Source organism: Lithobates pipiens, unplaced genomic scaffold, assembly GCF_037356315.1.
Source record: "Lithobates pipiens isolate NorthernLeopardFrog02 unplaced genomic scaffold, aLitPip1_a1.2 Scaffold_8, whole genome shotgun sequence".
Taxonomy (NCBI): Eukaryota; Metazoa; Chordata; class Amphibia; order Anura; family Ranidae; genus Lithobates; species Lithobates pipiens.
In genome coordinates this window covers 499,081,097-499,108,655 of record NW_027507903.1, presented here as the reverse complement: position 1 = coordinate 499,108,655, position 27,559 = coordinate 499,081,097, and the positions used below count along the sequence as shown (strand labels likewise).

General features: G+C 44.7%; 2 protein-coding genes across 10 annotated transcripts in view; one reads left to right on the top strand and one right to left on the bottom strand.

Moving 5' to 3' along the window:
• The window catches only part of NUP205 (nucleoporin 205), a 133,404-nt gene extending 112,655 nt beyond the window's left edge, over positions 1-20,749 (bottom strand). The window contains exons 1-5 of one of the 2 annotated variants that reach the window (XM_077469197.1): positions 20,509-20,749; positions 17,729-17,871; positions 14,274-14,445; positions 5,971-6,115; positions 4,268-4,427 (exon numbers count right to left, since the gene is read on the bottom strand). In XM_077469197.1, coding sequence (XP_077325323.1) covers positions 4,268-4,427; positions 5,971-6,115; positions 14,274-14,445; positions 17,729-17,871; positions 20,509-20,536 — 648 coding nt within the window. In that variant the 5' untranslated portion in view covers positions 20,537-20,749. The remainder of the gene's footprint in view (positions 1-4,267; positions 4,428-5,970; positions 6,116-14,273; positions 14,446-17,728; positions 17,872-20,508) is intronic. The other variant, XM_077469196.1, reaches the window with a different exon arrangement.
• Positions 20,750-21,302: 553 nt separating this feature from the next.
• CNOT4 (CCR4-NOT transcription complex subunit 4) overlaps positions 21,303-27,559 on the top strand; it is a 179,390-nt gene continuing 173,133 nt past the window's right edge. For 3 of the 8 annotated variants that reach the window (XM_077469204.1, XM_077469202.1, XM_077469201.1), the window contains exon 1: positions 21,304-21,575. The gene's annotated coding sequence lies outside the window, so the exon portion shown is untranslated. Of the gene's footprint in view, positions 21,576-24,940; positions 25,011-27,559 lie in introns of all 8 variants that reach the window. The other 5 variants (XM_077469200.1, XM_077469198.1, XM_077469206.1 and 2 more) reach the window with 3 other exon arrangements.

Here is a 27,559-nt window from a genome sequence, read left to right as displayed (position 1 = left end):
ATAGCTGCCCAACGCAGCCCCACCGCATATGGTGTGAACGTACTTTCAGCAATGTAAATCAAAAAATGTAACACTTTTACCCAGCCCAGCCTATTTTCAAGTGACAGCTGGGTGGGACCTTTGACATTCAGAGTGGATTGGCTGTGTCCACCAGACACAGCCAATGACTGATCAGTGTACCAGCCTGCTGCCGTTACCATGTGATTGCTGAAATCAATCACAGCAGCTCACATGACAATCATAAACAATGAATGGCTTTGATTCATGCCATTCATTGTATACAATTGTGTTAACTGTGATTAGTGAGTGAGCACATGGTGCAAACAGGGCCAACAACAGCCCATCTGTACCATGTGATTAGCTGTGGCCAATCACAACAATACACACTGAATGAATCAATTTCATTCTGTCAAAATGGGCTGAGCTGTGTTCGGGGAAGATCATCGATCACTGGGTGCCAGCAGCCAATTAGAGAAAAAAAAAAATTTATATAATATTTTATACATACACACGCGCGCGCGATTCTTGCACAGCCAGCGCACACTAGCTGTAAAGGTGACCTTACGCTGGACCCCCGGTCCCACGATCCCCTGCTGTCAGGCACTAGGGTGAACTTACACTTTTAGGACTAGTAAGCTGCAATATATTAAATATTTGTTTTTGGGCTTAGCGCCAAGCTGCCACATTAATAGATACAGCTGGAGCAATCATTCTGCGCTGGGACCCCCAGCGATGTGACCGCTCTGTCACGGACAGCTCCCAAGACAGTGTATATATTTTCAACAGGACACAAAGGATCTACAATCACTGTTCAAAAGTTTTTTTATTGGAGAGATTTCATCACAGAGATAAGTGCAAAATTTTGGAGTTGCGCAGGATCCCAGGATGTCAAATACCGCCAAAATATTTTCAAAAAGCTAATGGTGAGAGCCAAGTATAACAAGCGTCAAAAATTAATTACACAGTAAGGGGGATATAGTCCGTATAGATCCTATCATTAAAGTTTCTGCCAATCGGACACATCAGCCAGATGCACCCGATCGTTAGGGCCCAGTGGTCATGTCACATCTGAGCAAGCCACTTCTGCGTGCCGCTAGCAAACCGGGAGGACACCTAGCCGCGGGGTCACCCTCACCACAGAAACCTGTGCGCCAGTGTAAACATCTGTGGAGAGGTGAAAGTGTGACAGCTGTGAAGAAGCCAGGAGGGCGGAGAGGAAACAGAGAAACAAGAGAAGAAAGGAGGAACTATCATATTTAGAGCGATTGAAAAGAGATGAAAAAAATAAAAAAAATAAAATAAATAAAAGGCAAAAATGAAGGAAATTACACACTGAAAAAAGGCAGAAGGAAAAAACTGCAGCTAGGCAGTTTTCCCCCGTCGCCTGGTTGCTAGCAGCACGGCATGCATGCGCGTCAGGCTCCGATTGGCAGCCAGCCTTGTGACTCGGTGGCATGTCCACCAGTTCCTAACGACCACGGGTTATGATCGGGCGCATCTGGCTGATGTGACAGAGCTAAGTGTAACAAGCACCAAAAATGGATTACATAGTAAGGGGGATATAGTCCGTATAGATCCTATCATTAAATCTTCTGCCAATTGGCACATCAGCCAGATGCACCTGATCATAACTCGCAGTCGTTAGGAACTGGTGGACATGCCACGTATGCCGCAAATGTGTGCCGAGCTGCTAGCAACCAGACGGCGGGGTAAAACTGCCTAGCTGCGGGGCTGCTGTCACCACGGAAACCCGTACGCCTGTGTAAACATCTGAGGAGAGATGAAGACATGAAGGAGCCAAAATGCCTTTTCATATTTTATTTTCATGGTTTTGTGCCATTTATTTTTCCCATTCCACAACTTTATTTTGTGTGGGTTTTTTTTTTTCTTTCCTTTTTTTCCCCTTCCACCTTTTTTCAGTGTTGTAATTTCCTTCAATTTTGCCCATTTTATTTTTAATCCCTTTTCAATCACTCTAAATCTGTTAGTTCCCCCTTTCTTCTCTCGGTTTCTTCTCCGCCCTCATGGCTTCTTCACGGCTGTCACACTTTCACCTCTCCTTAGATCTCCTGGCGCACAGGTTTCTGTGGTGAGGGCGACCCCATAGCTAGGCGTCCTCCGGGTTGCTAGCACCACGCATACGTGGCGTGATCCGATTTGTGTTCCTGATTGTGCTCCCCGCTGCGTGCCGTCAAATACAGCCCCTCCCCCTTGTCTGGGGAACTTTGATAGACAGATCACCCGTTCAAACCTGGGACAGGTGATCTGCCTACTAAAGTGCCCAGACAAGGGGGAGGGGCTGTATGTGACGACACGCAGCGTGGAACACACAGCTATTGAAATGAAAGCTATGATGTTCCCGGCGCTGTAATCAAACAGGCAGCGGCGGCTCTCCTCTCCCTTTACAGGTTGCAATGGGGACACTGGCTGGTTGCATCTGATGGGCACTGGTGAGGCTGGATTGATCTCTTGTATCATGTCCGCAGTCTCTGACCACCTCCTGTACCATTTAAATTTGGTGCGTATCTAACACAGGGTGGTCCTGAGGATACACTACATAGTAAACATGCCTCGTGTCCCAATATTTGAATTTACTAAAAAAAAAAAACACAAACAAAAAAAAAATAAAAAACTATTTGTGGATAGTGATGGACTTTTTTTAGGCATAAAATTATTATTTAAAAAAAAAAAAAAAAATCTGTCTAATATTTTATTTCTAAAAACAAAGAAACATACATTCAGTGTCTCAGAGCATAATGATTACACTGTCTGATATGGTCTAGGTACATCACAATTTACATACATGACTCATATATTCCCATTTTGTTATCATACATATATAACCTGGGGACAAATAAAAAGAGCCAAAAACACAGGGGACCTTTCCCACGTTTCTAGCCACACACCGGGGCTGCTGGGTGTGTGGCTAAAAACATGGGAAAGGTCCCCTTTCCATTCCTTTTGACCGTAAATTTCTGAGAGAGCATCCTCTGTATATACCTTAAGGTCTGGGTTTTTTTTCTATAGTTATCTATAATTACCGACCAGGACATAACCCTTCCCCCTTATTGGGGTGCCCCTGGACGGTTGCAAAGGGAGGAGCATAACCGCCTTGAGGATTATAAAAATCACGGCTTCCAATCTTTTCCTCCCCCCTTTCCTCATTTTTGGAGTTTCCTGTTCTATATCTTGTATGCCTTTTAAAGGCTACACTACTACCCTTATCTTTGTAGAGACGTTTCCTCGGCTACCCATAGGGAATAAAAACGTAATAAGCTCCTGATGAAGCGTTTTAGAGAACGCGTAACATGTAGAGCATCCCTGAGTCATCTATGCTACAAAAGAGAATTTACAAAACAGTGTGTTTTTGGCTCGTTTTATTTGTCCCCAGGTTATATATGTATGATAACAAAATGGGAATATATGAGTCATGTGTGTAAATTGTGATGTACCTTGACCATACCAGACAGTTTCTTTATTTTTAGAAATAAAATATTGTTAAAATTATTCTTTAAAAAAAAAAAAAAAAAATCTATGTCTATACCTAAAAAGTCCATCACTATCAAATAGTTGTTTTTTAGTAATCTCCTCTACCATGTCACCAGTCTATGACCATCTCCTGTACCATAAAAAAAAATATTTTTAAAAACAGTCACTTTCAGTATCAGTGATTTTTCTGTATCAATTTCGGTTTTTGGCCTGGTGCAATTTTCATTTTCGGTATCAGTTCCAAAAAAAATAAAAAAATAAAAAAAAACATTCGGTGCACCCCTATTTATCACATGCCTGACGAAGGGGTACTGCGCAACTCTGAAACTTTGCACTTATCTCTGATGTGATCTCTCTGAAATACAAGCATTTGGACGGTGATTGTAGATCCTTGGTGTGCTGGCAAATTTATACACTTTCTTGATGTTTCCAGGGCCCAGCTGGTAATCGTTAGAGCATCCACTTTTGACAAGCCTTGTTTTCCAGGAACGTGTGTGATAAGAATATAGGTAAGACTGACTTCCAGTCACTGTTTATGATTGGAAACTGGTGGAACAGGCTTCTGATGACATAATCACTGACAACTACAGTAAATCACACAAATCCCATGCAATGTCTCCAGCTTATGAACTTTTAAAGGGTCAGCTGCCTACAGCTGGAAAGGGTTAATTTAGCCTAACACTCCACAAAAATAAATACATATTTACATATATATTAGAGCACATAGAAGTAATTTCTCAAGCAGTAGTGATCTTGTTTAGTTCTGCAGTTCACTTGCCTCCTTTCGATGTTTCTCATTGCCCAGCCCTCGTTCCTTCTGAAGTTTATCAAATTCATTGTTCACATTGATCTGAGAAACCAGGGTGAGGATCTTCTGAGTCAGCCCGCTCTCCATGAGATCATCGACAAAATGAGTTGTCATGGCCACAACCTCTGGACTGTGAAAGAGAAGAGAAGACTGTAAATTGGGCCTTCCGTAGGAAAACCATTAGATAATCAATACAGGGTGCTTGGATGGAGCGGCACATTACACCCAGCATGACATTTAAAGTTTTTCTCCAGGCCAGCCCTGTATGGAAAAGCAGGAGGCTTGATTTTTCTCTGCTGCAGATCAGTACCACTTACAGGCCTTGTCCTTCCATCATGTGCCACTCCCTATTTCTTCCCCAATCTCTTCAGTGTGAACCCAGAAATGCAGCATTTCTGAGCATTCCCAGTTCACAGCTGTCAAAATCTTGATAGAAAAGCCAGGTAAACAGCAGACCAAGCACAGTCCTATGCCTAATCTGCTGGAGCAGAGGGCAAGGGAAACATAGGTCCAACAGACCCTGACATTTTCATAAAAAGTATTAGTCACCTACCCTATGCCAATGCTGGAGGAACTTGATTGTCCACTTCAGATAAAAATAAAGTTATTTGAAAATAATAAAGTGTTAAAATGTGAAATAAATTAAATAAGGACAGAAAAAAAAAAAAAAAAAAAAAGAAGATTCCTTTACTTCTCTTTTATTTATACATACCTAGGTGAACGCAACATCTGTCTCCCGGCACCTCTGCACTAAACACCAAGCAATCAAACACCGCCAATCGCATGGTTTTCAGAGCTCCATGAGCAGAGAGCTGCGGACTGTCAATCATAGCTCTCTGCTCTATTCCCTCCTCACTCATTGGAGCGCTGGGCTGTGGAGGGGGCTCAGGCTCTCAGCGACTCACTGAGAGGCTGAGTGGGATGTTAGTCGAGGCACGTAGCAGATCCAGACTCCCACTGTCGGGAGGACGCGGTGCCTGGACTGACATTGGTGATGTCAGCAGAGAGCGGATTTCAGGAGAAGTACAGCCAAACTAGCTTTAAAAATAAATAAATGCACTTCCATCCCACACACATAGAAACACAAATGTAAAAAACTAATTTCACAGCACATATTAGATATCACGGAGATCCCTCATTTACAGTTAAATTCTAAACTCGTGAGCTGTAAAGGAATTTAGAGCTTCACCTATAACTAAGATATAAATACAAAAAAAAAAAAAAAGAAGGAGTTGGGACTTTAGATGAAGCAATTGAATAGTGGAGGCAAGTTAGAAAATAAAATATTTTATATTGTAACTTACCTTCACTATTCCATTGCTTCATCTAAAGTTCCAACTCTGCTTTTTTTTTTATTCATTAATGGGATGGAGGCACCTTCGGGTGCTTCATTTAAAGTCCCAACTCCCCTTCATTGCAAGATATAAATACCCAAAGTTATTTTAGAAAATATATTATGGTCTTACTCTTGAGGCTAAGTAGTTCTATAGCCAAATATTCAAATTTTAACCACAAAGTGGTTAAAAAGAGTACATAAAAAAAAAAAGTACAGTGGGGAGTGGCTAAAACGTGAGTGTAGACAATATATGCCAATATGAGAAGTAATGGTTATATAATATGAATAATGAAGCTTTATTACACAATGAGAGCTTTCAAATAAAACTACAAAGTACCTGAGATCCAAAGTAAAAGTCCTCCCTTTCCGGGACTGGATCAGAGTTCTTAGAGAATTGGCAATACATCTTTTCCCATCCCAGTATAACAGAACAGCAACGAGTCCACGTGTCAGACCAGGGAAGTGAGGCTGTTGGTGTTCTCCTGCACAGGTGCAAGTTCATGTTAATGTGGGCAAGTAAAACTCTAAAAGAATCAGCACGGGTTAACTGAATAAATGTAAATTATATTTTCTTGTTAAAGTGGACCTCCAGTTAAAAATACAGCCTCCAAATAACAAATGTTCATTTGAAGTGCAACAAACATAGCTGAATAGTTCAAGGAGAACTGAATTTTTAGTAGTTATCCTTCTAAACATCAAAAAAACAAACACACACACACACACACACACACACACACACACACACACGATTACTGCACCTCACCAGTCATTATATGAAGGTAGCGGCTGTCATTTTTCAGTCATCCTCCCCCTCCCGCCTTCATTATACCAACTGATTCGACTTAACACACTTCTTGTCCTAGGGTAACAGCTTTCGCTTGCTGTACTATATTTATGGACGAGGAGCAATGTTGTCACCCTAGGACTTAAACTGTGTTGGGACTACAAAACACATTCCTTTACCAATAACGGGCAAGGGCATTGTCCTACAGTTCACTGGAAATGAATAAGAACACTAGTTGATATTTCTGTGCAAAAATAAAACAAAACAGGAAGTCATGAGTTTAATGACTTTCTGGCAGGATCAACATGTATTTTTGCACCTACTGAATATTTATAACAAAATGCTTTCTATTTGTTAATACAAGACCAAAAGTGTAATTAGGATAAATTCATTAGTTGAATGGACATACACTTTAATAGTTCCACATGCATTGCATCAATTAGTAATCCTGATCTCTCATTCTGTCATAAAAGAACCTGTTAATGAATACTGCTATGCCAAGCACTGGAATGCACAACTATATGCAAGCTCTGAAACATTTAAAGAAAAAAAAAAGAAAAAGAAAAAAACACTGCACGGTATTATGTTGCTGGTGGGCAGTAGACTAGACTGTGTTCACGGACCAGCTTTTAAAAGCTCAACTCTGGCCTTCAGTCTTGTACAATTGTACAAGCTCCTCTCTCCTGTAACAAAATTGCTTACTACCACAAACAAAAGAGGGCGCACCAGCCTAGTGCATTATCTCACAGCATTTATTTAAAATCAACAAAAATAATACAAACGTGAATTAAAATCCCTCATAGGTCTACTCAACTCGGTCGTGATGAAGAAGGGGTTACCTTTGAAATGTGTTAGACATAAAGGATCCTGGTGAGGTCCCCCTGCACTCTGGAGCATGCCAAGTCCAGGACTACTGGGCTATAAATGATTACAATTATTCTTGTTGATTTTAAATAAATGCTGTTGGATGATGCACCCTCTATTTTTTTTTTTTTTTGTAGTGGCTTTAGCAAATCCCCAGTCCTAGAGGACAGCAAAGCTCGAAGCATTCCCTATTGTTGTGGTGTCATCTTTTACACCTGTACCAGGATATCACACTTATACGCAGGAGGCATTGTCATTACCAAAATTGCTTACTCTACTTTTACTGCACACGTGTACGTCAGAAGCAAGTCAGATAAAGCCTATCCTATTTCCTGACTGAAAGATATCTAGCATCATCAAGGCCATTCCTACCCAGCCCTAATGTCCCTGGCCCAATCCCCTTCATTTTTTTTGTATCTCAGTTCTTTCAATCATGGAGGCTCAGTGTCCCTGGGTAACACCCACTCCTCCAAACTGAAATCCACTCATCAAGGAAAGGCATTTTGATATTTGTATAACCCCTCTCAAGAGCAAGCAGTGCTTGTATCGGGATGAGGGCTCTAGGGAGAACGTCTAAAGCAGGGTACTGTGATATTTTCAGGAAGCTTTGTACGGTAGTCTGCATGCACCATATACCTGCATTGCATAGAGACCCCATGATGACAGTACTGGGCCTAAAGAAAGATTTTATTTGAAAAATGAGCAGGTTGATGGTGGGCACCCAATAAGGTAAAATATAGGCATATTAAAACGTGTTTCCAAGCATTTTATAGTACCATAAAATTTGTCATGTCTCCAAGCAAATTACCAATATATGAGCCAGGAGTCAATTTTATATCAGGGCCTGTAGGGTTTAGCTGATAGAAATAAGGCTGCAGACAACACTAAATCTCTAGAATAATTGCATACAGTGCTGTACAAATAATATTAAAGATAAAAACGTAAATAAAAATAAATAAAACATGCATAAATATATGTGCAATAATCCAGTACAATTAACAATGAGTCCAATGCTGTGATTGTGCTCAGTGCCACTCCAGATAGTTTAACATAAGTGCCACATAAGGCAGACCCATAGGTTATACAATTTTCTTTCCTTCCATCATGGGTGGAAGGAATGAAAATTGCTCGATATTCCCATCAGCAGTCAGTGTGGATGGGGGAATCCCACCCATAGTGCTATCGTGTTCTGCTGGTGGGGCCTTCCCCTCCAGCAGAATAATGATTAGTGTTTCCAGTTATAGCTGACGGCACTAAATTGGGAAAAAGCCGACTGTCTGGTTGTACACAAGTCAAAACGGATGATTTTCTATCCATGTATGGGCAGCTTAAGAGTTACTCCAGTGTGATAACTTCCACACAGTACCTCCACTTTCAGTGAGGTTACAATCTGCTGGGCACATACAGCAGCACTTCCTGAAGTTTGTGAGCTCTCCAAGTCTTTTTATGCAAGTGCACTGGCAATTCATTTTGTATTAATAGAAACTGCATTTCACAATGAAAGGCTCTTCTCCAGAACAGGATCCCGAACAGGACCCAGACCGCGACCCACCGATGGCGGCCGGAGGTGCACAGTAAAAACAGCCAAAACTAACTGTACTCAAGGTGGGTCGCGGTCTGTGTCCTGTTCGGCAGACATCTCTCCACCAGGTTTTATGCAACGCACAACAATATCTGGGTAGATTATATGTTATAATCTAATTTGTTACTTTATCACAAATTGTACCTATATTAGTATATTGTTTATTTATTGTTACCTATGGTCTTCTTTTTTGTAATGTCCATAGATGGGAATGTAATGCATCATGAGCCCCTGAGGAAAAGGTTTAATACTTTTGAACAACCTTGAAACGCGTCGGACCTCTGTTGGTTTCAGCATTGTTCTGTGATCGACAACATGGGTGCCTTCATCCCCATTATGCTGCTCTAGAAACACTGGAATTTATTTTTATTTTTTTAACTAAATGGAGATGTCAGGCCCATTCTAGATCTCAAAGATCTAAATCAATTCCCGAATATTCGCTCTTTTCACATGGAGTCAATCCAGTCTGTAGTCTCCATCCTACAAAGAGAACTACTGGCGTCAATCAAAGGATGCATACATGCATGTACCTATTTTTCCCCATCACCAGAAATATCTGCGATTTGGGTAATAAGACACCATTTTCAGTTTGTAGCCTTGCCTTTTGGTCTTGCTACTGCACCACTGATTTTTGCAAAGGTTCTGGCCCCTCCTTTGGCAAGACTAAGGGCTAAGGGTATGACAGTTCTAGCATACCTAGACAACCGGCTGCTGATAGACCGGTCGGTAGCCCGCTTGAACCAAAGCGTGCTCAGCACAGTAAACTACCTAGAATACCTAGGTTGGATTCTCATCCTAGAGAAATCTTCATTAAAGCCACAAAGAACACGACAAGTAGAGGCGCAAAAGATCAGAAAAAAATATACTCCAAAGGGCTGTCTGTATAAAGTTATATTGGGCGATAATATGAATGAGAACTTTTAGTTCTCAAGTCCCGTGAAAGTGTCTTTCGTTCTTTGAGTGGGACTTTGGAATGCAGGGCTGCCACCACAGGGGGCTGAAACCAGGCTCCTAGACTGTTGCAGGAAAAGAGAAGAAGAAGGGGGCGCCTCTGGGAGTAGATTTTTAAAAGGCAATTTATTCACAGGTAAAACAAACAGATGATGCACTCACATTTTCCAAGGCATAAAAAGGCATGTAGAATACAAGGGGGGCGTTTTTTTCATCTGATTCGTCCGTCACATGGGATCCGGTCCGCGGGTGTCATGTTGTCCTCTCCTGGCGTTACCACGAGTTTGTTGTTAAGAAATGCCGGCTTGGTGGACGCAGAGGATGCGTTTCCAAAGCGAGGCTTGGTTAGCGGTGACACGCGGGTCGCGGGGTTGTGACGTCACGGCGGGCGACGCGTTTCCTGAGCGTTCGGGTCGAGGAGGAGAGACGACCGTGCTCTTTCATCAGGCCAATCACTGATGACACCCGCGGACCGGATCCCATGTGACGGACAAATCAGATGAAAAAAACCGCCCCCCTTGTATTCTACATGCCTTTTTATGCCTTGGAAAATGTGAGTGCATCATCTGTTTGTTTTACCTGTGAATAAATTGCCTTTTAAAAATCTACACCCAGAGGCGCCCCCTTCTTCTCTTTTCCTGCAAAAGCCACAAAGAAGGCTGGAGTATTTAGGTATGATCATAGATACAGCCCAGGAAAGGGTATTTTTTCCCCAGGCAAAGATCAGCACCATAAAAGACCTGGACCAGGTGGTTAGGGCGAAGAAGGATCCTTCCATTCGCCTTTGCATGAGGCTGTTGGTGAAGATGGTGGCTTTATTCAAAGCTGTTCCCTATGCTCAGTTTCATTCAAGACTGTTGTAAAACAGTATCCTAGCTGCTTGGAACAAAAAGGTCAAATTCTTAGATTTCCCAATGCGTCTGATTCCAAAGGTGCGCCAAAATCTCTGTTTGTGGTGGATAACCAAAAAAACTGCAGAAGGGGAAATCCATCTTACCAGTTACATGGAAGGTGGTAACAACAGATGCCAGTCTTTTGGGCTGGGGAGCCATCCTGGAAGAAGCGACTGTCCAAGGGAAAGAGTCCAAAGACCTTGACCATCAACATTCTAGAAATCTGTGCGGCACGCTTGCCACTGAGGGCGTGGACATTCAGGTTGCAGAATTGTCCTGTCAGGATCCAATCCGACAATGCCACAGCAGTGGCCTATAACAATCACCAAGGGAGTACCAGGAGACACGCAGCCCAAAGAGGGTTGAACCATATCCTGACTTGGGCAGAGGAGCATGTACCTTGCCTGTTGGCAGTCTTCATTCCAGGAATAGAGAATTGGCAGGCAGACTTCTTGAGCCACCAGCAGTTGTTCCCGAGGGGGATGGTCTCTTCACCCTGACATCTTCCTGTTCATATGCCAAACATGGGGATCCTGGATGTAGACCTTTTGGCAGCTAGATTGAACAAGAAAGTGGACAACTTTGTGTCAAGGACAAGGGATCCACTCGCACGTGGGACAGATGTGTTGGTGGCCAATTGGGGTACAGTTCTCACCGATTTATGCATTCCCTCCTATTCTGCTGCTACTCCGGCTTCTTCCCAGGATCAAGCAGGAAAGGAAGCCGGTGGTCCTTGTAGCCCTGGCGTGGCCCAAATGATCTTGGTATGCAGAGACCTTAAAGATTGCGGTAGGAGACCCATGGACCCTACCACTACCTCCAGACCTGCTCTCGCAGGGACCTGTATTCCATCCTACCTTACAAAATTTAACGATTTGGCTATTGAAACCCACATTCTGAAGAATCGCAGGCTTTCTGGGTCAGTGATATCTACCTTGGTTAATGCAAGAAAGCCAGCTTCAAGTCATATATTACAGAGTCTGGAAGTCATACGTTTCCTGGTGTGAATCCAGGGGATGGCATCCACGGAAGCATGTCATAGGTAGAATTCTTGCTTTTCTGAAATTAGGGGTAGAGATGAAGCTGGCCTTGAGTACCATCAAGGGTCTGGTCTCAGACTTGTCGGTATTGTTTCAATGACCACTTGATTTGCATTCCCTGGTCTGTGTCTTTCTATAGGGGGTAACGTGGCTTAATCTGCCGGTTAGGGCACCCTTGAATCATTGGGACTTGAATTTAGCTTTGTCGGTATTACAAAAGCAGCCTTTTTTGCCGATACAACATACGTTCTTGATCCTTTTGACAAGGAAGCTAGTTTTTCTGGTTGCCATATCTTCTGCAAGAAGTATATCAGAGTTGGCTGCTCTTTCTTGTAAAGAGCCATATTTAATTATTCACAAGGACAAGGTGGTGTTACGTCCTCATCCTAGTTTTCTGCCAAAAGTGGTGTTAGGTTTTCATCTGAACCAAGATACTGTTCTACCTTTATTTTTTCCAGAAACCTGTTCTAGGGAAGAAAAGTCTGTACATGCTCTTGATGTAGTAAGAGCAGTCAAAGTCTACTTGAAAGCGACTGCTCAGATCCGAAAAACTGACGCTTTGTTTGTGTTGCCTGAAGGTCCTAGAAAGGGACAGGCAGTGTCGAAATCTATTTCTAAGTGGATTCGGCAAGTGATTATTCAGGCTTATGGTTTGAAGGGGAGAATTGCACCTTTTCAAATCAAAGCACACTCCACCAGGGTTGTTAGCGCTTCGTGGGCAGTGCATCACCAAGCCTCCATGGCTCAAATCTGCAAGGCCGCAACTTGGTCTTCAGTCCATACATTCACTAGATTCTATCAGGAGGATGTAAAAAGGCATGAGGATATCACCTTAGGGCGCAGGGTGCTGCAAGCAGCAGTATAAGTCCTCAAGTCTGATGGCCCCCTGCTTTGTTGGCGTCTCCCTCCCCTCTGATAGCATTGCTCTGAGACATCCCACGTAGTTATTACTATACCGCTCTGTGTCCCGTGATGTATGATAAAGAAAATGAAATTTTTGTAACAGGTTACCTGTAAAATCCTTTTCTTGGAGTACAGCATGGGACACAGATGTCCCTCCCCACTTTTGGATACATGTATATTGCTTTGCTACAAAAACTGAGGTGCTCCTGGTATGGAAGGGGTTATATAGGGAGTGAACTTCCTGTCTTAGGGTGTGCCAGTGTCAATCACCTAAAGGTGGCCTATATACCCACATAGTTATTACTATGCTGCACTGTATCCAGTGATGTATGCCAAGAAGAGGATTTGACAGGTAAGCCGTTATAAAAAAAAAATTTGTTTGTTTTGTTCATGGGTTTGCAACCACTTTAAATTTTCCTCTCAACTTGCATTTCATTGGAGATTGGATGCTCCCTGATTTTCTACCTCTACTAGTACATGTGGAAACGACCCCAAGGCCTTAGCCAATGGCAGCAGCCTAGGCCCCAAAAAAAAAAAAAAAAAAAAAAGAAGGACTAACCCACCTTCTGGTGTAGTGGGGCAGAAAGCATCGGAAGTAAACTCATCCTATCCGCCCCAACCATTGACCCACAATTGAGTCAGACCAGCATGATCTCCAACCCTACAGAAACTTTTTGGAGTGGCACTGAGAATGGTCTAAGCATTGGACTCAATTTTTGGGCTGGATGACTGCACTTGAATATTATTTTGCATGTTTTTATTATTATTTTTTATTTTGAAGTTTTGTTTTTATTTTTATAATTATTTGTGCAGCACTGTACCCCATTATTCAGGGGTTTCATGAACTTATATTTGGAGCCACTCTAGGTTTTTGTGGCAGCTGCTGATATTTGGGTATCACAAAGAGTGCGGGTGGTTGTATTTTGATTAGTAATAGTACATCCCATTTATGCATTTCATCTTGGATTTTCCTAAAGCTTTATTTGATTAACATATACAGGGCCCTGAAAAAGTATTCATACCCCTTGAAACTGTCCACATTTTTTCATGTTATAACCAATAATGTAAATGTATTTTGTTGGGATTTTATGTGACAGACCAATAAAAAGTGTCACGTAATTGCGAAGTGGAAGGAAAGTGATAAAGGACAACAACTCTAAACATACAGCCAGAGCTACAATGGAATGGTTTGGATCAAAGCATATTCATGTGTTAGAATGGCCCAGTCAAAGTCCAGACCTAAATCCAATTGCGAATCTGTGGAAAGACTTGAAAATTGCAAACAATGTGCAAAAATGTCACTCTCTAGATGTGCAAACCAGGTATAGACATCCCCAAAAGACTTGCAGCGAAAGCTGGTTCTACATTGAGTCAGGGGGGCTGAATACAAAATGCATGCCACACTTTTCACATATTTGTAAAAAAATAAAAATAGTAATAAAATATATTTACGTTTTTGTTTGTAACATGACAAAATGTGGAAAATTTCAAGGGGTATGAATACTTTTTCAAGGCACTGTAAATTATGTTATTTAATAATTGACTTGTTTGTTCTGTTTGTGCAGTTCCCCTATCATTATTTAGAGCTATGAAGCTTATTTTGATGCCAGACTCATCACTCACCAGCTAAAAGAAGCTCCACAGCTGCCACTTCTCCGATATTGAACAAGTCACTGAGGATGAAGGCCTCCTTGATGAGAGACTCTGGGAGGAGCTGAGTCCCCTGTCGGCCTTTAATGGCCACTCCCTCTGTGCTGGCTTTCTGGATTTTTTCATGTTGTTGGTGACTTTTTGGCTGAAAAAAATAAATAAAAAATAATCCTAGGCAAAGAAAAAATTAAACCCACATCATAAAAAAACAAAAACAAAATTGTGTATTCCATGCCGTTCATACTCACTCAGCTACTATGAGATTTGTATTCTGTATTAAAAACTGGTTGATCCTGTTCACCTTCTGTTCTTGCCCCCAGGTCAGCTAAGGATTTTGAAGTTGTAGTGGCAACTCTGTACATGCTCAGTTATCAGTGAGTTTCTATGCTGAGCAATTCCGCCCTACCACATCTGAGCAGCCCATGTGACTGTAGTCACACATGTGGGCGATTACATAGTGGCAAATGGCAGCCCACTTACTTGCTTCTCCCCATGCCCACTAACAGACAAAAAACATGGGGGTGGGGTATTACATGTAAATTTTACGGAGGCTTCGTCTCCCCCTTATTCTAAGACCCAGGCTGGAGGGGTGCGACACAGCCTGTGACTGGCAGAAATCTACCCACATCATGTTATTGGCGAAAAATGATAACAATTTAAAAATATATATGACAATTTAAAAGAGTTTGAGATTATTTCTGTTTACTCTATATTCCAAAGGCTGTTTTTTTACCTTAACCTTTTCACGCCAGTGCCTTCCGGCCCTTTAAGATGTGACCGTCGTGATTGGCTGTCACGTGATCTAAAAACTCCCTGATCACTGCCAGCTTTCGGTTAGGCTCCGGTAACTGTTGGGAGGGAGCATACTCAGCAATTCACGCAAATACGCACCCACTAGCAGCATATTTGTGGGCAGCCGCTACCAAGGAGTTAAACATGTGCCCAGCAGCAGAGGACTAGAAACCCCTCCTGCTTATGTTTCCCTGCAGACAGGCTGGGAAAGGGCGGGTCATGTGACAGCTGTAGATCGATTTTTTTATTTAATTAAAATAATTACAGTGCCATCATCCACATACAGAAAGAATGGATACTGTAAGTTAAAATGTGCGTGTTTATCACCACTTTAAACCACTTATGACAGCATTCTGAGCCAAATTCAAGGCAAACAGGTAAATATACATTTATATTTTATATTACATATACCAGTCTTGTGATTCACACTGCTGTCGCACCACACAGCCAATTCAGGAAAACCAAAATTTCTTATTGCAGCTTCCAGCGTCACCTCCAACCAGCTTACTGGCCAATATGTAAGCACCATCATCTCTGTCAAGTGAGGAAGCAGACGATGCAGGAAATTGCAACCACCAAACAGCATTGTCATCTGCCTTGTTCTGCAGTGTGACAGTGGTTTGTGGATCTCAAGACAGGCTTAAAGTAATCCTGTCACCACAGGATCACTTGTATACCTTTTAACAAAAGAGTGAATACATTTATCTTTCCAGTGTCTTGAAATGCTGACTATGACTCAAAGAACACCATTCCTACAGTCAAGCACAGAGGTGGAAACATTATGCCTTGGGACTGTTTCTCTGCTAAAGGTACAGACCCAACTTTGCCACATTGAGGGGCCAATGGATGGGGCCATGTATTGTAAAATCTTTGATGAGAACCTTCTTCCCTCAGCCAGAACACTAAAGATGGGTCATGGATGGGTCTTTCAGCATGACAATGACCCAAAACATACTGCCAAGCCAACAAAGGAATGGCTCAAGAAGAAGCACATTAAGGTCATTGAGTGGCCTAGCCAGTCTCCAGACCTTAATCATATAGAACATTTATGGAGGGAGCTGAAACTTCGAGTTGTCAAGGCTCTAACACTAAGAACCGAATGATTAAACACCACCGATTGCTCAGTTCTCAGAGCTCCCTGAGCAGAGAGCTGGTGACTGTCAGTCGCCGCTCTCTGCTCGGGGCCCCCTGAGCACACTGGAACGCTGAGCTGTGAAGGGGCGGGAGCGGCTGGCTCAGGCACTCAGAGGCTTACTGAGAATGAACAGGAGTGCAGAACGAACTGCACTCCTGTGATCCACAGGAGAAGTACAGCCAAAAGAGCTATGGCTATACTTCTTTAAAATCCAAGATATACATGCCTGTTCAGACCTAGTGCACCACAATATCACTTGCTTTATTGCAGCCACGTGCAATGCACAGTGTAATTCTAGGTCAGTGATGGCAAACTTTGGCACCCCAGATGTTTTGGAACTACATTCCCCATGATACTCATGCACTCTGCAATGTAGTTGAGCAACATGGGAAATGTAGTTCCAAAAAAATCTGGGGTGCCAAGGTTCACCATCACTGCCCTAGGTTCACACCTATGCATGTGGCTGCAGGTGCAGGAATAGCAGCAATTCTCGCCCCCCACAGTGCAAATGTGCAGGGATGCCATTTATTCGGAATCCCTCCTCAAACATGTAAAAACACAGCTCATATGAGGGTGCGGGAACCACAGGGAAATCACATGATCAAAATGACCATGCAATGTCAATGCAGGTCGCGTTTGGAAAAAGGTGCATTCAGCTTTTTCTGCGGGAAATGCAGACACGGAAGCCCATTTAAATGGGCTACTGTGCCCACGCAAACACAGGCCGCAAAAACGCGAAGGTGTGAACCTAGCATCAGTGTATTGCCATTCATTTTCAATAGCACCCCAATGCACATACAAAAGTTGCATACGCATATCATATATTGTGGTGCACTGTAGTGCGGGTGTATGCCTACTTGGATGCTTTTTAAAACAAATGCCATCACACATGTACCTTGTGCCGCAGAAGAGCTACATGGTATAGGGCATCCCCATACCCTGAACTGGGGTTTTACACCAAGATTTTAAAGGAGAACTGTTCTGCCCTGTACACACAGACATTCCGACCAAGAAATCCATCTGATTTGTCTGAAACTGGTGTTGCATACACACGGTCGGACAAAGTTGTTGGAAAATTCGATTGTTTGGAACAAGGTGACGTTTGTTGCGTACAACGGGACTACGTAGAGGCTAATTGCCAAAAGCTTTCATCTCGTAATTTGATCTGAGTACGTGTGGAAGCTCCAACGGACAAAGTCTGATAGAGCCCACACACGACTGGATTTTCCAACAACATAATCCGATCGGACCTTTTGCGTAGGAATTTCCAACTGTGTGTACAGGTCATAAGTCTAAGAGGGGTGGTGAGGGTGTACTTTTTTTTTTTTTTTTTTTTTAATTAAGCACTTACTAGAAAATATTTAAGCAAGTACCTTGGAATGACCCATTTCAATATCTACAAAACAGAGGCAGACAAAGGGCCATGATAAACCTAAATTTGCTGAATTCCATATCTTTAGCATATAAGGTTTTGCTTTAATAGGGAACATGAAAAACATACTGGGTTTTTAAACAGGGAGATGAAGTCAGGTTTGTGCTTCTTTAACAAGATATCCAGGACATGCACGGCTTCAGGCTGTCTCTTCAACAAGGCGCTATCCACTGTCTGCCAGATGTCTTTGTATGGGCCCCATAGACTAGCCACTGCAAGAAATAGGAAGATTAGCAGGTTATTCGGTTATCACAGAGCAAATAAGAGAAATTCTTTGTTTAGGTTTTATACTCTATAAACGGAACTTTCTGCAGTGGGCAATAAAACTTAATTTTAAAGAGACCATTCACTAGAATTAACATTGTGGGGCGTATTTACGAAAACTACATGGTGAAAAAACTGGTGCAGCTCCGCATAGAAAGCAATCAGATTCCAGCTTTTATTGTCAAAGCTGAAGTTAGACGCTGTTTGGCTACCATGCACAGCTACACCAAATTCTGGATGCACTAGTTTTAGTAAATCTCCCTTTATATGTTGTTTTCACCCTTTCTGGGTAGGGATGAGCTCAGGCGTGTTCACATGGAACACGTACAGAGCCCGCCAGGAAGTCGGCGCAGCGCTGCGCTATTCACAGGCAGTGAGACATTGCCCCGATGTGCAGCTGCAGAGATCAGGCAATGTCTCACTGCCTGTGATTAGGGCAGCGCTGCGCCGACTTCCTGGCAGGCTCTGCACGTGTTCCAATGCGAACACGCTTGAGCTCATCCCTACTTATGGCCATTGATTTGTATGATATATTTTATTAAATGCCCAGCTTTTAAGTCCTCTTTATTAAAAAATTATAATAAAAACACATGCTTATGCCTTACAGCACCAGGGTCCTTAGTTCAAATACCAATAAGGACAGCATCTGCATTTGCATGTTCTGCCTCCACTTGCTTAGGTTTCCTCCAGGTACTCCAGTCCCCCTTTTACACTCCAAGACCTGCTTGTAGGTTAACTGGCTCCTGTCTAAGCTGACCTTAGGATGTGTGTGTATGTATGTATGAGATAGGGCCCTTAGACTGTAAACTCCTTGAGGGTAGGAACTGATGTGGATATAAAGCATTGTGTAAATTATCAAAGCTATATAAATGTCTGTAATATACAAATACATATTGTATGTGAATTTGATGTGCATTTTAACAAACTTTTGAAAATTGTAGATATAATTTCTGGCACGCAGGGTAATGTTTACTTTTGTTTTCATAAATATTTGGGAATATCATGAATTATTACTGGCTGAATAGCATACATAGTAAGCTGTGCTGTGCACACTGTTAATATTTACAAAAAGTGCAAGCGGCCGCATATAAAAACATTGAGGTAAGGATTGGCGACTGCACCGCAGCTTTCATCGGGAGGTCATACACGTACTTCTCTTATTACTAAAAGAAGAACTTTACCCATAACAACTTGATAAAAATAATGTTCTTTAGCAGGGAACATACATTCCACATTAAGGCTACTTTCACACTGGGGCGGGGGGGTTTGGGGTGGGGAGATGGGGCTTTACCGCTGTTATATCGGCTGCATAAAAGGTTAAAAATGCCAGCAGTTTAGGAGTGGTGTACACACTGCTCCCACACCGTCCCAAAGATGCTGCTTGCAGGACTTTTTTTCCCCATCCTGCAAGTGCACCACCCCAGTGTGAAAGCACTCAGGCTTTCACACTGGGGCTGCAGAAGAGGCAGTTTACAGACGCTTTTCAAGCGCTATTTTTAGTGCAAAAACGCCAGTAAAACTCCTCAGTGTGAAAGTAACCTAAAGGAGAAGTTACACTGATCTTCTCAGTGAATAGATAAGGGGGGGGGGGGTGTCAGCAAGAGGCATAGAAACAGCAGTACGCTAATCTTCTCAGTGAAAAGATATGAAGGGCGTGTCAGCAAGAGGCATAGAAACAGCATTACACTGATCTTCTCAGTGAATACATACAGTGGTGGTGGCGGGTTGTCAGCAAAAGGCATAGAAACAGCAGTACACTGATCTTCTCAGTGAATAGATATGGGGGGGGGGGGCGTGTCAGCAACAGGCATAGAACCAGCAGTACACTGATCTTCTCAGTGAATAGATATGGGGGGGGGGTGTCAGCAACAGGCATAGAAACAGCAGTACACTGATCTTATCAGTGAATAGATATGAGGGGGGGGGGGGGGTGTCCGCAAGAGGGATAGAAACAGCAGTACACTGATCTTCTCAGTGAATAGATATGCAGGGATAGGGGGGGCGTCAACAAAAATGTTGGCCATTGGAGGAAAGACGTTTGTTCTTCCAGCACAGCCAGAAAACTGACCAATCATGGATGGATGTGCCCAGTCTGAAATAAGGAAGAAGAGATACTGACATGCACACCAGGTATTTCAATTAAGGGAAATAATACAGAGAGAACAGGATACTTTGTAAAGAGAAGTACATGGTAGAGCAGACACATATATGGAAACTATAAGCTTTAGGTTAGCACTCCACCTGTGGGCCCCCTCCTACTTTATTCTATGAGGAATGCAACTGGAAAGTGAAAAGGGGACCTGGTGGTTCCTGCCCCCCAAATCTGTGACTCCACCTGAACATACATCTTTGTTTTGTAAGGGGAGTAATCTTTTAATATTCACTTGGCTAGTAAAATAATATTCCGGGGTGGGGGACGAGGGCAAGTAGTGGTCTCTATCACAGGCTGCACATGTCCAGACTCCCCCATGAAGAGACACGTGCTCCCTCCAGGAGAGTGCCTATAGTCCTGCCTGATCCCTCACACCCAAACCCCCAGATCACCTCTCCTCCACCTCAGCCAGGACAACAACTTTCATTTTTACCTGAATTTACCGCCAACGGAGCGTCCATCTTAGTAGTAGACCTCCCAACCGGAACCCGCCGGCTCTCCAGGGGCTGTCCTCGGAGATGCCTGATAAAATCTTCGGCGATAAATCGCTACTAAAATAATACCAAACCTGATTCTTCCGCCTATTTTTGCTGCTAAAGTGACGAGACCAACGAGCAAAGCAAACTATTCATCCCCGCTGGATATTTCTATAATCTGCTGCTGAGCTTCCAAGGTGACAGGACCTCCGCGGCTGTCCGCGCAAATGCCCGATGAGACCTCCGATTTATTGCGATATTAAAACGTTGTTTTTCTGTTATTTTTACATTCCATTGTCTGTTAGATTGTATATTCTTGGGAAACTATCTGTTCTTTTTTTACTTTTGAATAATTTTGTTTCTAAACCGTTGTGACAGGGCCGCGAGTTCTGACGGGAAATGTAGTTCTGTCCGCGCTTGATGCCGTACAGGCCGGCAATCTTCGGACTACCTTTCCCATCAGCCACTGCAGGAAGCCTGCTGTCTGCTTAACTGGAACTTGGTAATAACACCGCTGTCATTTATATAGACGTTCTGAATGATTAGAGTGATGTCTGTACCGTTTAGAGAAGGGTTTGCTAAGAATTGTCAATGTTAATGGAATGTCCCGCGCAAAGTATGCCGGGATTGTAGTCCGAGCCGTGTAGTCAGGCGAATAGTCACACAGGAGGCTGTACTACATTTCCCGTCATGCCCAGCCGGCCATGCTACGGCCTCGTTCTCCTTCCCTGACGTTTGGCGCATGCGCACTGCACGCCCCCTCCCCTCAGCTGCCAGAACAGAGTATCTCACCCCCCTCCTCCAATGTAAGATGGTGGTGGCCGTCTGGTGGTGAAGAATCTCCCCAGCACAAGAGCAGACGAGCCCCCCTGGACCTCCAAGTGCTGTAGCGCACCCCAGCCAGAGCTGACGGGACTATTATCCGCCCCCCCAATACACAGTGCCAGAGAAGAGGAGGAGCCGCCGGTCCGCCCCCTGCCGCGCGCCATTACCAGCCCAACACTGGAGAGAGAGCGGCGCGAGGGTAAGAGGAGAGATAAGGGGGGCGGCTGTCATTCCGGGGGGGGGGGGTCACGTGCGGCCTCCACTCTACACACCCAGGCCTCATCCGTCCTCTACACAGCCTCCCCACAGGAGGGCCTCATCCACCCCTAACACACATACTGCCATAGGGAGCCCTGCAGGCCTCACCCATCTCATGTATGGCTCAAGGGCCTCTAACCCTCAGGTCTCCCTTCAGGCCTTACACTGACATGAACAGCCTCACCCTGAGCATGGGCAGCCTCCAATCTCCTTACAGGTCTCACCCTGATCATGGGCAGCCTCCAGTCCCCAGGCAGATGTTATTCTGATCATGGTCAGCCTCTATTCTCCCCACAGACTTCACCCTGATCATGGACAGTCTTCAGTCCCCAGACAGATGTTATTCTGATCATGGGCAGCCTCTTCTCCCCACAGACCTCACCCTGATTATGGGCAGTCTCTATTCTCCCCACAGACCTCACCCTGATCACGGGCAGTCTCTATTCTCCCCACAGACCTCACCCTGATCACGGGCAGTCTCTATTCTCCCCACAGACCTCATCCTGATCATGGGCAGTCTCTATTCTCCCCACAGACCTCACCCTGATCACGGGCAGTCTCTATTCTCCCCACAGACCTCATCCTGATCATGGGCAGTCTCTATTCTCCCCACAGACCTTACCCTGATCATAGGCAGTCTCTATTCTCCCCACAGACCTCACCCTGATCACGGGCAGTCTCTATTCTCCCCACAGACCTTACCCTGATCACGGGCAGTCTCTATTCTCCCCACAGACCTTACCCTGATCATGGGCAGTCTCTATTCTCCCCACAGACCTCACCCTGATCATGGGCAGTCTCTATTCTCCCCACAGACCTCACCCTGATCATGGGCAGTCTCTATTCTCCCCACAGACCTCACCCTGATCATGGGCAGTCTCTATTCTCCCCACAGACCTCACCCTGATCATGGGCAGTCTCTATTCTCCCCACAGACCTCACCCTGATCATGGGCAGTCTCTATTCTCCCCACAGACCTCACCCTGATCATGGGCAGTCTCTATTCTCCCCACAGACCTCACCCTGATCATGGGCAGTCTCTATTCTCCCCACAGACCTCACCCTGATCATGGGCAGTCTCTATTCTCCCCACAGACCTCACCCTGATCATGGGCAGTCTCTATTCTCCCCACAGACCTCACCCTGATCATGGGCAGTCTCTATTCTCCCCACAGACCTCACCCTGATCATGGGCAGTCTCTATTCTCCCCACAGACCTCACCCTGATCATGGGCAGTCTCTATTCTCCCCACAGACCTCACCCTGATCACGGGCAGTCTCTATTCTCCCCACAGACCTCACCCTGATCACGGGCAGTCTCTATTCTCCCCACAGACCTCACCCTGATCACGGGCAGTCTCTATTCTCCCCACAGACCTCACCCTGATCACGGGCAGTCTCTATTCTCCCCACAGACCTCACCCTGATCACGGGCAGTCTCTATTCTCCCCACAGACCTCACCATGATCACGGGCAGTCTCTATTCTCCCCACAGACCTCACCCTGATCACGGGCAGTCTCTATTCTCCCCACAGACCTCACCCTGATCACGGGCAGTCTCTATTCTCCCCACAGACCTCACCCTGATCACGGACAGTCTCTATTCTCCCCACAGACCTCACCCTGATCATGGGCAGTCTCTATTCTCCCCACAGACCTCACCCTTATCATGGGCAGTCTCTATTCTCCCCACAGACCTCACCCTTATCCTGGGCAGTCTCTATTCTCCCCACAGACCTCACCCTTATCCTGGGCAGTCTCTATTCTCCCCACAGACCTCACCCTGATCATGGACAGTCTCTGTTCTCCCCACAGACTTCACCCTGATCACGGGCAGCCTCTGTTCTCCCCACAGACCTCACCCTGATCATGGGCAGCCTCTGTTCTCCCCACAGACCTCACCCTGATCACGGGCAGCCTCTGTTCTCCCCACAGACCTCACCCTGATCACGGGCAGCCTCTGTTCTCCCCACAGACCTCACCCTGATCACGGGCAGCCTCTGTTCTCCCCACAGACCTCACCCTGATCACGAGCAGTCTCTGTTCTCCCCACAGACCTCATCCTGATCATGGGCAGTCTCTATTCTCCCCACAGACCTCACCCTGATCACGGGCAGCCTCTGTTCTCCCCACAGACCTCACCCTGATCACGGACAGCCTCTGTTCTCCCCACAGATCTCACCCTGATCACGGACAGCCTCTGTTCTCCCCACAGACCTCACCCTGATCACGGGCAGCCTCTGTTCTCCCCACAGACCTCACCCTGATCACGGACAGCCTCTGTTCTCCCCACAGACCTCACCCTGATCACGGACAGCCTCTGTTCTCCCCACAGACCTCACCCTGATCACGGACAGCCTCTGTTCTCCCCACAGACCTCACCCTGATCACGGGCAGCCTCTGTTCTCCCCACAGACCTCACCCTGATCACGGGCAGCCTCTGTTCTCCCCACAGACCTCACCCTGATCACGGGCAGCCTCTGTTCTCCCCACAGACCTCACCCTGATCACGGGCAGCCTCTGTTCTCCCCACAGACCTCACCCTGATCACGGGCAGCCTCTGTTCTCCCCACAGACCTCACCCTGATCACGGGCAGCCTCTGTTCTCCCCACAGACCTCACCCTGATCACGGGCAGCCTCTGTTCTCCCCACAGACCTCACCCTGATCACGGGCAGCCTCTGTTCTCCCCACAGACCTCACCCTGATCACGGGCAGCCTCTGTTCTCCCCACAGACCTCACCCTGATCACGGGCAGCCTCTGTTCTCCCCACAGACCTCACCCTGATCACAGACAGCCTCTGTTCTCCCCACAGACCTCACCCTGATCACTCTACCCACAGACCTCACCCTGATCATGGACAGCCTCTGTTATTCCCAAAGACCTCATCCTGATCACGGACAGCCTTTATTTGCCCCATAGACCTCACCCTGATCACGGACAGTATTTGATCTCCCCCACAGACTTCACCCTGATCATGCACAGCCTCTATTCTCGCCATTGACCTCACCCTGATCACGGGCAGCCTATAGTGTTCAGAAAAGCTCCCCAAACCCTGGGCAGCCTCCAAGTTTTCCCTGATCATTAGAGGCTATGATCATTTGGAGATTTAGCCTAAAAAATAGTAAAATAGCATTTGAGAAATGTGGTAGCCATAGCAACCAACAGTCTGTATGCCTTTTGATTCTGATTGGTGGCTAAGAGTAATACTTTACACTAAGTACTTTGTTCCTTTTTACAACATAAGCTCACCACACATTTTATTATGTAATATGAGGACCTGTCTAACATTTTCTTTGCCATTAGGTGGGCCCTTGATGTGTAAAGTTATTCGTAGAGCAAAAGGAATTTTCATGGACAGATTGTAACATGTGGGGTGAGCTTTGGTCTCCCTACAGACATCACCCAGATCATGAGTAGACTTGGTTGAAAACAATAAAGTGGCAATTGAAAAGTGCAGTATCCATAGCAACCAGAACTCTGCCTAATCATGGTCTGACTGTGTTAACGTGGAACTAAACCCATCAATTTAACTGTTTAAAAAAAAAAAGTTACGTTCCTGGCTATGTAACTGTCACATTGGCCTGTGCGGTCACCCAAACTGTCAAACCATCAAATATCTGAAGTCATAACTGATGAAATGTGCAGCATCATGGTAGTTGCAGATCAGAGGCCAAGATGGGGCAGCTTCCTTGGCTGAAAAGGATAGAGGGTTTAGTTCCACTTTAACTCTGAGTTACTGTACTTTGCATGGTGTTCCTTGCTCAGATGTTATACCGATAATACAATGCTTCCAGGTCTGACCCTACCCGTTCATACCCTCTAATCTACCCATAGGCCTCATCCACTTGTATCATACATTAGAGGGACTAAACCTTCCTATTTTTTTTTTTAAGCCAGGACTGCTGCCATCTTAGCCTCTGTTTTGATCTTTCATGATTCTGTACATGTGATCAGTTATGACACCAGACATTTGGTGGTTTGGTTGAGAGCACAGTTACATTCCCTCCACGTGCACATAACTTTTTTTTTTTTTTTATTTGTTATGTGTTACATTGATGGGTTTAGTTTTCACTTTAAGCTTCTCAATGCCTCTACCAGGAAGGTATTAATCCTCCGGGTCTCCTCTTGCCCTTAAACAGTGTTGGGTCTCTTGGTTGGCCTGCCCTCACTGTGTGTGTACAGTGTTTAGGGTTAAGCCTGCTCATTGTAGCTTCCAGATCTGAGCCCTCTATCACATCCAGCTTCCAGTTCACCTTTCATTAAGGCTTGATACTTCTGATCCTAAGGATTAGTGTGATCGCTTCAGTAGCCAGGTGCTTTGCTTGAAGTGCATGTATGGTCAAGATGTAAAATCATATATTCATTTCCTCATTAAAGCAGTATTAAAACCAAAAATGTAATAGAGCGCAGTTCATCCAATCATTAGATGTGGTAGTTGCATTTGTTTGTTTTTTTTCCCCCTTTTTATGCTTTCCCACTCTGTTTTCACCTTGTGATCTGGGCAGTAACACACCTTCTGTGTTGCGTGCCCCCACTGCTGTTGGAGCATAGGGAGGCACCTTTGGACAGCAGCATTTTCAGTCTGGGCGGAGGGGGGAGTGTTAGCTGCACTAGCAGATTAAGATACACTAACCAATTGAAGCCAAACTCCAGCTCATAATTTATAAGAAGTTATGGCAATTTTTTTTTTTTCCTTTTGGGACAAGGGTTTTACATAAGAGCTGGCCATTGTAATCGCCAGTCAGTGTTAAAGAAGTGGGGCATATAAAGAAAAAAAATCTATACTTGCCTATCTGGCTGCAGCTGGCCCTCACCGGCTCTAAGACCAAGAACTGAGTGATCATGTTATCACAGATTGCTCAGTTTCTGGTCTTCAGTGAGCAGAGACTCAGTCACCAGCTTTCTGCTTAGTCCCTCCAGCGCTCACTAGAGCTCCGGGCTGTGAAGGGGGCAGAAGTGGCGTGCTCAGGCTCTCAGTGGTGCGCTGAGTTAGCTGCCAGTCAGGCATCTGGGTGGACCCTGACATTTTCGGGATCCCTCCCAGAGCTTGGACGCCAGCTCTGTGATATCGGATGACAGCGTACTTGAGCCCGCTGTCGGCTGAATATGTTTACAGGAGTGCACCGATAAGTGCACTTCTGTAACCCATTAAGAGAAGTATGGCCAAAAAGCCTTTGGTCTTCTCTTTTTAAATGGTTTGTCCCATTCCCCTAATTGCTATATCTGCAGAACAGTTTGTTCTGTTGAAAAATAATCAGGTGAAAAAGGAGAGGGACACAAATTAATACAAATGCAGCCATCATATCTAAGTATTGGTAAACTGCAATATATTACATTTTTTGTTTTGGGTTTAATACCTTTTTTAGGTTTTAACGTTTGATAAACTCCTATAAATCTGAACAGTCTTAACGTTTGAAAACTTTTTTGAAGAATTAACTTCCTTGAACTCTGTGATGCGTATTTTACTATGCCCTGTGAGTAGGCACTACTGTGTATCCCACATTTCACAAAAAAACCTGCCTTCTGTACTACGGAGGTGTTTCAGGAGGCGAAGTCAGTACAGGAAGCACACCACATGTGACATACCTGCTTGCAGGTAGCATTGTACTGTGGGATATGTAGTCCATAGGGATGGAAATTAAACCAAGGGAAGATGCTGCAAAGCATGCAGGGAATCCATTGGGTTGTTGAAAGCGATGACAGGCAGAACTCATAATATGAATGGAGTAAGGTTATATTGGATTTCCAAATAACTATTGTATTGCTATTACAATGCTGATATAAAATGAAAGTGTATGCAGTGACTTTAGATCCCCTTTTTACAGGCATTTGGCACAATCCTAATCATCCCACTACACATTTGCAGCGACAGTAGACTTCTAGGGGAGCGGAAGTGGGCGCGAGTACCTGCCAGGAATAGAT